The sequence below is a fragment of the Chiloscyllium plagiosum genome, chromosome 26, assembly GCF_004010195.1.
Source record: "Chiloscyllium plagiosum isolate BGI_BamShark_2017 chromosome 26, ASM401019v2, whole genome shotgun sequence".
NCBI lineage: Eukaryota > Metazoa > Chordata > Chondrichthyes > Orectolobiformes > Hemiscylliidae > Chiloscyllium > Chiloscyllium plagiosum.
In genome coordinates, this window is record NC_057735.1 from 49,468,789 (window position 1) to 49,481,323 (window position 12,535).

The 12,535-nt window shown below is 42.1% G+C and overlaps 1 protein-coding gene across 1 annotated transcript in view; it reads right to left on the reverse strand.

Moving 5' to 3' along the window:
• Positions 1–259: 259 nt before the first annotated feature.
• The window catches only part of LOC122563337 (choline/ethanolaminephosphotransferase 1-like), a 39,124-nt gene continuing 26,848 nt past the window's right edge, over positions 260–12,535 (reverse strand). Inside the window, exons 4-8 of the mRNA XM_043717089.1 lie at positions 12,334–12,418; positions 9,731–9,862; positions 6,633–6,791; positions 5,650–5,775; positions 260–3,650 (exon numbers count right to left, since the gene is read on the reverse strand). Of these exons, the coding sequence (XP_043573024.1) occupies positions 3,510–3,650; positions 5,650–5,775; positions 6,633–6,791; positions 9,731–9,862; positions 12,334–12,418 (643 nt within the window). The 3' untranslated portion in view covers positions 260–3,509. The remainder of the gene's footprint in view (positions 3,651–5,649; positions 5,776–6,632; positions 6,792–9,730; positions 9,863–12,333; positions 12,419–12,535) is intronic.

Genomic DNA, 12,535 nt, shown 5'->3' on the forward strand with positions numbered 1-12,535 from the left:
TCTGTGGGACTGGAGTCATCTAGAAGCCAGATCAGGTTCAGGTTGTAGATTCCAAACTGTATTTCAGACACATTTCTGGTAGTGATTGAGGGGGGAGGGAATAAAGAAAAAATTGACAGCTCACCAGCTTGGCCAATGACTGCAGAGAGAGAAATCATCACAAGCCCAGAGTTAGAGAAGCAGTTTATCAGTGAGGAAGATGAAACAGAAAGTGGATTAGGGATAGATAACAATGCAAAGAATGTAGCCACAAGATACATTTAACATGAATAGAACAATTTTTATTTACACCAGCACTTGGCATTTACTTTTATTTAGAAAGAACAGAAAATTACAGTTAAGCATGGAGTAAAATCAAGAGTTACACTAAAAGGCAAAATTAGATGAGAACCATCTGTTCACAAAACAAACAAGATTTCTGCAAAAACAAATTAATTTTCCATTATATTCAGTTGCTCCAAGTGAACGAACTGGTGTATTGCAGGACCGGTCACACAACATTTCATTAAATCATTCCTGTTGCATAAGAGCTCAGATTCTTTGAATTACAATACTTTATGCATGAACAGTTAAGCCCAAGAAAGAGAGCAAGGGAAAGAGAAATGCTTTGGTTAATTTTATGACTCTTATCTGACATTAAATATGGTGAGACACAAGGCTGTGGCTGGGTTTGTGATGTCAGGAGTGCAGTTTCACTACTAACAACTAATTAAAGTGAACCCTATCACATTTAGAGAGATTTGTCTCCCTTGTATCCCCATCTATATATGTGAACACAATTCAGGACACAGGCACATTGCACACAGGGTTTACAAAATACTGACAGAAATCCAACCATAATACTTACTTGGCAACTGCTCAATGTTATTTCAAGACAACCCATTGTAAATGGTACTCATGTTAGTTTCTTGCCAAGTTTGGACCTTTACACTGACACGAACTGGCTGTGTGCCCAGCATCTAGACTGTATTAAGATGTTAATTCACATAATAACAGAAAATCTTAAATGTCTAAGATAACTCAAGTCATTTAACTTCAGAGTCACAGGTTAATGCAACACCATATACTATCAATCAGCCACAGCCCTGTATGATTCACAATACTGGGAGCAGTAAATGCTCAAACAAAAGCTCAAAAAGCAAAAAAGTATATGCTTTGCAAATGCACATTTATCAAAATTATTTCATGAGAAAATATAGCCATCTAGTTTAAACTCAGAAGGTACTTACTGGAAAAATCAAACTCGTGTGGATCAATGTCCACAGGGGATTCAGGAAGAACAAACTTGTGTTCTCCAGTTACTGTGTGGTAGTTATGAAGAGTTTACATAATTTTCTAGTTCAACCAAAACTCACTGATATCAAAAGCTTGGCAAGTTTAGATCAGAGATGCAATGTAATTTTGCTTCTACCTCTTGCCAGTTTTCCTGGTCTGATTCATCAGCACAAGAGCAGGTATATGGCAAAGCTCTTACTGAGCATAGGCATGTGCAGAAACAAGTTAACTTTATTGCACCTTTCGTCTATACTGTGGCCGACAGGCAACGATCTGTGCTGACATAGGCAAACCCACAGTTTCTTCTAAAGTGCTCACACACTAAAACCTGCAAACTCCACCACCAATGCTGATGAAAAAAAAACGTTAGCTGTGCACTGAAGCACGGGTGGCAATGTCCTCTTATACAACAGCAGGTCCAGACAACTGACATAAGAACCCATCACACTTCATTAGCGAAACAAGTGTGAAGTACTCTGGAAGTAAGCAAACACCAAGTTACTCATGCCAGGTTGTAGGAGCTGCACATTGTTGTCTGTGTAATGAAGGTGAGAAACAATGTTGAAGCTTTCACTGATTAAATATTTGAAGCCTTTCAGCTGCTACGTTTTCCTCTCATTGGCTGGAAAGCCTGGGTATTGCCCTGGAATCTCACTGCAGGCTTTAGCTTGTCATCACTTATCCTCATACCATTCTAGCATGTGTCAGAGGCACAGCACTGGGATCTGCAGAGCTACCTTCAAATTGATAGTCAGGCACTGAGGCCTTAATATACCCACCTGTGAGGTAAAGACTGACAAGCTCATTTTTATATTGAGATAGATAAAATCTTCCTTGCCACAAACCTTCACATCATGGAGGGTCACTTTTTTCAAAAAGCACTAACTTATCTCACACGGTAAATATCCTTCATTTAAGCTCACTGACAAGAAGAATAATTCTACAGGACTTAGGATAAGCAGTTGAAGAGGACCAGGTTATTTTAAGTGTCTGCTCAGTGTCCACTGGCAGCTTGTTATTGTCCAAGTTTCAGTGATATTTAGCCACAATAAAAACAAAACAATACAACCACAAAAACTGTTTGCAGGGGTTAAAATGTTACGCTTACTTTCAAGGAATGAGAATATTTGATTTATTGAAGAATTCCTCAAAAGTTAAGACTGCTCAGTGCAGGCTCCTCTGTGAATGTAATGAATTAATTCCTTTGATGGAATTTCAAAGCAGAAATGTACTTTGGGCTCTGATCACTAGTTATCAACATGTAGGCAGACCTTTAGAGCAACATATCTATTCAGGGCAGGGTGGAAGGTTACAGGATTACTGGATCATCCAGTTAACCAGTTTTGAAACTGAAAGCATTATTTTTATGAAAATTGACACACAAAGATTGTGAAAAAACATAGCAATAAAGCACAGTGGAAAAAGTAAACATGTTACAAAGGTTCTGCTCCTTAAAGTGCCAGTTCAGCCCAAAATTAGGCCCTTCCTTTCAATCACTCACCCCTGTCCAGTTGGAGCAGTTAACAGCAGCATCTCAAAGACAGCGTTATTGGTGAATTTGGGACGCACATTATAAATAATGCATTGCAAAATCTTTTCAATCCTCGGGCATCACAGATTTCTGCACCTCATTCGCATCCTTTAAATTTCAAGATGACCCTGTTAGGCTGTAAAAGTTGAGACAACCAAGTTTTCGTAGTTCCCATTTCCACAGTAGTCCAATTACCTGATCGTTGCTGTCAGGTTCCAGCTTGGCACAAAATCCCTTTCTGCAGTGCCTCACCTGCAATATGGCTTGTCTGACTTTTCCAAAACATAGTTAGGTTCCAGGAGAACAATTAAACTCATTCCCAAACCAGGAACATTGTCCACAGACCTGTGGACAGTCAGTGGTTTCATCAGACCAAAAGGCCTGAAGAAAAGACTGAACACAACAGTGCATCTTGTGTTTGTTCAAGTCCGTACAAAGGAGACACACATACTGTTTGTTGCTGAGCTGCCAATGTTACAGGGAGACATGTATGCTGTAGCAAGTCAGTCCTTCCCATCACAGTCTAAGTTTAGGAGTGTTAGGCTTAATTCAGAAACTGAGGCCAAAACAAAATAAAAAAGTGCACACAATGATTGAATCATAAGTTAATAACTTGTTCACTTTTTCTCCCAATTCCATATCTTTCTATGGACATTCCCTCAATCATGTGCTGCAGTCTCTCATATCAAGCACAATGGTTAAGTCACTTGTGATGATTCTGTTCCTGTAAGTTGGCTGGTGGGAAGGAGGAGGGGCTGATTTTGAAGATATTAATGTGAAGGTGGGAAGCGATCTGATTGCAAACACCCACTGAGTAGCGGATTAAGTCAAAGAGAGACCAGACCTGCGGGCCAAAGAAGAGAGAAAAAAAATTAGTGAGAAAATGAAAGCAGAGGTTCCTTAGTCACTGGACAGTACCTCGATCAGCCTCCCTATGCTGTTCCAAATGGCTGAGAGCAAGGATCCTCATCCATACGACTACAAGTGTGAACCTACAATCTTGTGACATTAAAAAAAGCCAAGTACAAAGGAATCTTGCAGAACAGTAATCATAGAGGTATCAAGGAACATCCCTTCACTAGGTTCAATGTCTATTCAGCAGCCCCATGGAAAAATGTCACCATGCTGACCTTCAGTACCAGGCGAAAGTGAGGGCTACAGATGCTAGAAACCAGAGTTTAGATCAGGGTGATGCTGGAAAAGCACAGCAGGTCAGGCAGCATCCGAGGAGCAGGAAAATCGACGTTTCGGGCAAAAGCCTGCTGTGCTTTTCCAGCATCACTCTGATCTAAACCCTGACCTTCAGTACCATCAGCCAAACCAGCAGCACAGAGCTGCAGTTCCATTTTATATGATGCAGGTAGGTTATGGAGAGGGCCTCTAACAGAACTTAACCTAAAGCATGCTGCATTACTAGAGTCTGTCAGAGAGGCTGCATTTTCATGCAGCTGCTGGCTGTGTTGCATCTTTAACAAGGTCTGGTCAACAGAAAACGTACATATGTTCAAGCTCAACAGCTAGAGTAAACAGACTTTGTCGTCAGACCAGCTGGTCATCACAGGCACTGTCCAATCAACCACCAATCCCACCCCACACCCAAATGAGACTGCAGGAAGGCCCGATGACTGAGACGGAGGTTTGTTCTGGGAGTCAGCTGGGAACTTTGGTCAATGTGCTCCAGGCTATTGATCTCTCGTGGCTAATTTTAGTATCGGGTTAGCATAGATTAAACAAGGGCAATTACTGTTATGGTTTATGGAGAAGAGGCAGGGAACAGATTCAATGGACTAGATTGGGTTGGGATATCTGGTCAGCATGGACAGGTTGGACCGAAGGGTCTGTTTCCATGCTGTACATCTCTATGACTCTGTGCTGTACTGTACTGTTCTATAACTGCTTCAAATGCAAGGTGAGGAGTCTTGCGAGTCTGGGGTCAGACTGAGGGATGACAGTATGCGGAGTTCTACTACCACAGCATTAATTGTTGGTTGTTCCACTGCCACATGCTGGCTGGTGACACTGCTCATCACTCAACTATGGATGATGCGACTGTACAATAAAGGAAGAAAAGCCTTGAGGCACTCTGGGATCTGCTAACCTGCAGTCGCATGGAAATTCTAAACACCCTTTCTAAATTCTAAATTCTAAACATCAGCCTGTATATTCCTTTTATGAAACATCCTTCGAATCGTGAATCCCTATTCTTTGAATGAAGGTAAGCATTTGCCAAACTGCTTTCTGGGCACTTGGAAAAAGAATACAGACCCAGGTGCAACGTAAAACATAAATACATTTGTAAATCCAGATCTCCTTGACACAGCAGCAAGCACAGTTTTGAAGTTTAAGTCAGAATCGGGCTTCCTATAACAAGAAATACTGAGCAGAGATATCCCACTGACACCAGATTCCCCAAGTCAATGCTCATTGGTTCCCTTGGTCTCTCCAACTGACCCTATCCACCTATCTCCAGGATGATTTTTCACAACTTTGTTTTGGCTGATCCTTCTCTCAAGCTTCACACTCAAGTCCAGACAGCACAGACCTTCCAAATCATAGCCTTGGTAAAATTATTTTCAAACCGTTGCCCATTCTTATACTGCGTAACGGATTATATCATTGCTATTCTAGCCGATTTTTAAATAGCAATTTAACAACTGGGGCAATCCAAATGTCACAAGATCGTCACAGACTTCAATAGTAAACTTTATATTTACTGTGGAAAATCACACGAAGGATGAAAATAGCGATAATCAGTGGTACTAATTTGAATCTATAGCCAGTTTAGAAGCATCTGGAAGTGAGAAATGAAATTCCAGTTTAGTCAGAAGGCTCTGCTCACTTACCAACGCAATCCAGAGCACCAAGTACTCATTTATAAAACTGTTGAAGTACTGGTCCAAGAAGAGGAGTCCTGGCCCGACAAAGGCTGTGTCCTGCAAATGCATCTCACTTTTTGTCATGTGAGCCACCTGAAATCAGAAGCAAGGATCTATTCACTTGATCTGCAGTGGCTTTAAAATAACAGTTGCTGGTTCCAACATTAGCAATGCAACATCATGAGATGAACAAGTAAACACCTGTACTTCTACTGAGCCACTCATATGTCAGTGAGACCAGTGTACAAAATGAAGGGGTGCAGATCAGCACCTTATAAAACTTTCCTTTCAGAATTCACCAAAGTGCTTCACAGTCAGTAAAATGCTTTTGAAGTGTAGTCAATTATTGTGTTATAATGTAGGAGATCTAGCAGTTTGTGCATGGGAAGCTGTCACAATGCGGTAATGAAAACTACCTGGTTTAAGGAATAAGTATCAATCAGGATATTGGAAGAACACCCCACTCTGAGGTAGGTTCCACATGATCTTTAAATTCACTGGAGAGTTGAAATTCTGCACCCCAGAAAGTACTGCACTCGAGGGTTAGCCTAGATTAAATCATTAAGTCTCTGGAGTGGAATCTGAACCCACAATCTTTTGAGAATACCATCAAATAAGATGCTGTTGATACATCCATAAATTAAGCACAACTTCTTCAGCATCAGGCAATTGGAATAGGTTCTTGGATCCTTTACCAAGCAATCAATTTCTAAGATGTTGGGTGGGGTGGGGGACAGGGGCATGGGAGTAGGGAAGTGGTGTTAATGAGGATAGGTCAACTGCCTTACAGTAGTACAGTAGCTGCCCATGTGCAGTCTATCAGCAATAGATAACATTTCAGTGATTATTCAGGATTGCCTTCTTGAGCATCAGTTCATTTGGTCAGGCAGACTAAGGTCAAGGTGTGTGTGGGGGGAGGACAGCAACTGCCTCCAGTGAAGAATACATACCACTAATTTATTGGTTATTTTTGCAGACACAAAGCCAAAAGCAAGAATGTAGAGGCAGGGATTATTCTCAAAAAGCCGGCTGGTAGATTTCTTGTAGATCATCAATGCCAGTATTATAACTGCGCCTATATGTAGGAATGGTGACAGCACACTTGTACCCTGTAAAATACAATGATACATTACTAACAGTGTCATTGCATATCCTATATAAATACCTGTGCAGAGAGCAGATACAATTATTCAATACACAAGATACACTCCAATCAGACATCTAGACATTGCAGTAAAACATAACTGAGGAAATGAACTAATTGTGCAGTCAGAAATTTTGAACAGACCACTTCCGGACGTCCACTAACTTTGTCATTCCCAACATTTTCTGGCCCTCCATCACTGCTCCTTCACAACTGTACAGCTCTATCTAATTTAGCTCCTTTTTCTTCAGGGTCTCTCTCCAGTATGATTCTGTAATCCAAACAGGAATAATAGCAGCACTAAATGTCACATTCTGCACCTCCTTCACTCTGGTCATGCTTTGGTGTAACAATGCCACTGTTCCAAGCTTAATGGAGCCCTGACCATTTCATGACTTGATGTAGGTCAAAACAACATTGCAGGTTTGCAAGGAATTCATAAATATATATTTTCTAATCAACCTGTTCAGTCATGTTATTACATATCTTTGGAGCAAGTGGGACTTGAACCCAGACAACGTGGTTCAGAGGTAGGGACACAACCATAAGGCCCAGGTTTACTTTCTACTAGCTCCAGAGGCACCCACCTCCGAACCAGGAAAAAGTGAGGACCGCAGATACTGGAGATCAGAGTAGTGTGGTGCTGGGAAGGCACAGCAAGTCAGGCAGCATCCGAGGAGCAGAAGAATCAACATTTCTTGAGCATCAGATTCCTGATGAAGGGCTTATGCCCGAAAAGCCAATTTTCCTGCTCCCCGGATGCTGCCTGACCTTCTGTGCTTTTCCAGCACCACAATCTCGACTCTATCTCTGAACTGCTTGTTATAAAACAGCCACAGAGCAGCCACTCAGTGCTCCTGCTGAAGTCGTCAGAATCAGTTAGGTCTGTCTGATCTCACCTTCTGATGGATCCAACAACTCATTAATATCTTCTCAAATGCTCTTCCCCCTCTCATTTCTGTCACAGAAACAGAAATTATCGCAACAAAAGGCCACTCAGCGTTCAAGCCAGTTCCACAATTCAATAAGACAATGGCTGATTCTCAATCTCAATGCCATATTTCAACTTTCTTCTCCCCCCATCCCCAGAATCAGCCTGGTGAACCTCTGCTGCACTCCCTCTTAGGTGTGGGCACCAATAGACAATAGGTGCAGGAGTAGGCCATTCTGCCCTTCGAGCCAGCACCACCATTAATTATGATCATGGCTGATCATCCTCAGTCAGTATCCTGTTCCTGCCTTATCCCCATTACCCTTGATTCCGCTATCCTTAAGAGCTCTATCCAACTCTTTCTTGAAAGTATCCAGAGACTTGGCCTCCACAGCCTTCTGGGGCACAGCATTCCATACACCCACCACTCTCTGGGTGAAGAAGTTTCTCCTCATCTCTGTCCTAAATGGTGGAGACCAAAACTGCACACAATATTCCAGGTGCGGTCTCACCAGGACCCTGTGCATCTGCAGAAGGACCTCTTTGCTTCTATACTCAATCCCTCTTGTTATGAAGGCCAGCATGCTATTAGCTTTCTTCACTGCCTGCTGTACCTGCATGCTTGCTTTCATTGACTGATGTACAAGAACACCTAGATCTCGTTGTACTGTCCCTTTACCTAACCTAACTCCATTTAGGTAGTAATCTGCCTTCCTGTTCTTGCCACCAAAGTGGATAACCACACATTTATCCACATTAAGCTGCATCTGCCATGCATCCGTCCACTCATCTAACCTGTCCAGGTCACCCTGTATTCTCCTAACATCCTCCTCACATTTCACCCTCCCACCCAGCTTTGTATCATCAGCAAATTTGCTAATATTACTTTTAATACCTTCATCTATTTCATTAATGTCCATTGTAAAAAGCTGCGGTCCCAGCACTGTTCCCTACAGCACACCACTGGTCACCGCCTGCCATTCCGAAAGGGAGCCGTTTATCACTACTCTGTTTCCTGTCAGCCAACCAATTTTCAATTCATGTCAGTATTTTGCCCCTAATACCATGTGCCCTAATTTTGCTCACTAACCTCCTATGTGGGATTTTATCAAAGGCTTTCTGAAAGTCCAGGTATACTACATCATCCACTGGATCTCCCTTGTCCATCTTCAGAGTTACATCCTCAAAATATTCCAGAAGATTAGTCAAGCATGATTTCCCCTTCATAAACTGCATGTAATAATCCCGACGCAGTCACAGCAATGGAAAACTACAGAAAAACACCCGTAATTCTGAACTGAAATCCTCTTACCATGACTACCAATATACCATTTGCCTTCCTAATTGTTTGCTGCACCTGCCAGTCTACTTTCATTGATTGAGGTACAAGGACACCCAGTTCCCTTTATACAGTCACACTTCACAACAGATCACTATTTGAATAATACTGTCTTTTGGATGTCCACACCAAAGTATATAACTTATTTGGCACGTTGTACCGCATCTGCCATGAGTTTGCCCACTCACTCAACTTGTCTAACTCAGTTTGAAGCCTCCTCGCTTCCACCTCACAACCCTGCCTGGTTTTATGCTTTCAGCAAACTTGGAAATGTTACATTTGGTTGCTTCATATATGGGCCCCAAGTTCTGACCCTTGTGGTATTCCACTAATCACTCTGAAAAAGACACTGTTTCTTTTCCACTAACCAACTCCAATCAATGTTTATATGTTACTGCCTATCTCATGTGCTTTAAAACCTTATCAAAGGCCTTCTGGACAGTCCAAATACACTTGACATCCACACCCTAATACAGCCTTCCCTCTTGAATCTGTCTTCTGATTTGTCATCTGTCTGTTGGGACACTGCGTCAGCGAGCCTATTCACACATCACCTCATGCTGGTCTGACACCCTTCACCCCTCTTACAACCACCCCAACCCCTCAAATCACCCAGAGAGCTGCAGTCACTTACAGCGATGGTGGAGCCATTCTTGCCAATGCCGCCAGTGAAGATGACAGTGAAGTAGTTAGTGCAGGAGAAGATTCCACCTGCTACCACAAGGAGAGCAGGCACAATTTTAACTTGAATTTCCAGCACTGGGATCTTCTCAGAGAAAGAAAAAGATTAAAGAGAGAAAATAAGAACGACAAAAACATTTCTGGGATTCACTGCCCAGACTGCAATAGAGAACAATGCGAGAAGCCTCATCAAACCCCCTCATAGCCCTTTCAACCGGAAGGCTAAACAAACCGTTTCGGCCACTGACAGAAGCCAAACTCTCCAGTTATTTCAAAGACTTTTGTTTCCACTACTCAGTCCTCATTCTGTTTGAAGAAAAATATTGTGGGACCACTCCTAGAGTTGACCTTGACTAGTTGGAGCCAGGGTTCCCTTGTCTAATTGAGAAAAGTCCATGTCAGCCTTTTCAATACCCTCTAACAGCACCTCCTGAATGCCTCTTTTCCAGACTAAAATACCCACGTTTCTCATGGTCGCGACAGGACAACATCAAGCAGGAGCTGTTTTATATGAGGAATAAAGGGAATGCACATTCAGTGCCTGAAGGAAACCTTCTGCCATTGAACAAAAGCTATAATGTCTTAAGGCTTTAGATACCCTCCATGTACCATTGAACAGCAAGGAGGTAGGAGAGTCAGGGATGAGATCGGAGCAAGTCCAGGTGCAGAACCGAACTGTTAAGTTTATTAACTGAACATCTGATGACAGAACCCTGGCTATCCCCAGTTATAACCTTTAACTGATAGTTGTTGTAATCAGATTGGTTCAGTGAATGCATTTAGCAATAGATTCAGAACTAGGTATTAGTGGCACCAATGGACATCTAACTTCTAGTGCCTTTTCAGCTGAAAGACTCAGGTGTGTAGAATTAAATGGTACAAATCACTGGACACTGCTGCACCCAGGATTTGAGAACATTGGATGATACTGGTTGAGTGCTCGCCAGAGAGAAGGTGAAAGCTTTCCACTGCACAATGCAGCAGCTGAGACAGGGCCAAAATCCAGAACAAACCACTAACAGATGGAACTGTAGATGCTGACCCCCACAGCCCACTTTCCCTTAGCTTTCTCAAGGCAATGGCTCCTTTGCAAATAATTTCCAATGACACCACACCTGCCTTAGGATTTCTTTAAATCTTTAATCTTTAACAGAGGTTAAGTAATCAGTTGCAGTATGCCTTACTCTATGTGAAGCTCAGACCCACCAACCAGGTGTTATTGAGTCTGGGGTCAAAACTGTCTTGATTTGCAGTTCCACAATAAGCCCCTGACAGAGGTCTAATGAACAGAACAGGACAAAGACTTCTGTGTTCTTGTATGAGCATGCTCAATGTACTTGATGCTACTCATTTGACGATTTCACATGAGAAACCAGGCTTCCAACATATCAATCTTTACACTGCACTGCACGATCTATATAAGTCAAGTCTTAAATGTTTTACTCAAAGTGGACATTCATTGGGTACTATGCGTACTTTCAGAGTTAGGCCTGTCACCAAAGATAATCGTTAACCTAGAAATAACAGGAACCTGCAAATTGCTCAACTGGGAAAAGCACAAGGACTCAGAGCATAGGAACAAATAATGAGGAGGCATTCAACCCCAAAGCTTATTCCACCTTTCAATGAGAAATTTGAGTATTGTCCAATCATCAACAAGTACACGCACTTGTAAACTTAAAAAGGAAGGTCGGTCAATGAAGCAGTGGCTGGGGTGACAGTAAGCCCTTTCTCTTAACCCCACTTGTGTAACTCCATCAAATTATCGGATAACATACTGAGAAGTACCTTGGCATTTTCAGAGTTTTGGTACTGGATAGTTACAATGGTTGTACAGGATGGGAGACCTCAATCCAGCAGCACTCCATACCGCCACCACTTCCACTGTCAGCTCAGAGACTGGCATGTTTATGACATTAAATATTTTTAGTTTTGCCGTGCGTTGACCCAGGTCCAAGAGTCACTCACACCCTCTTTTAATAGGTTTTATACCAAGATTAGCAACAGTAATCTTATTACATAGAACAGTATTTAGCCCCATTGTGGAACGTAAACAGTCCCACCAGAACCAAAGCTGGCCTGGACCAGGATGCCAGCCAGAAGAACCAGTCAGTCAATCTCAGCTGGAGTTTTTGAGCTACCTTGGTTTGCCTCGCTAGGAACAGGATACAGTGGCACATGGCTCAATGCCTTGAAGGAACTGTGCAGAGTTTGACGACCTGTTCAGAGCACACACACACACTGCTTAAAATGGAGCATGCTAAAAGGAATTATAACAATCAATTATGTCTAAGTGAATCCAGGACAAAGGTCTTAAATAAATCTCCACAAAATGTAATTGAACACACTAGCAAGAATTTGCAGGTAAATTTTGATCATTAAGGAGACAATTATTCAGATACTAGAGGGCAAACAGCAGCTTTTCAAACTTTAGTTTATGCCCTTTGCATTCTCTACAGGAGAAAGAATAGGACAGCCCTTAGATAGGGCAAACTCCTCTGTCCCCTGCAACACCCTGGTTAACCAGGGTAAGAATTCAATTATGCTATTAATTACCATAGATTCCCAAAATGCAGTTCCTCCACTCGCAGCCAATAAAAACAGGATAATTATGAAGATTTGCACTTCAGTCACATCAATTCTGATTGGATGAGAAAAGCAGAAATCAGTATTAGAGCCACTCATTGGTAATTAGCATATTGCCAAGCAATGAAACTGCAGTTCAATCATGCACCAAAGCAGCAGAGTACCTCATTCC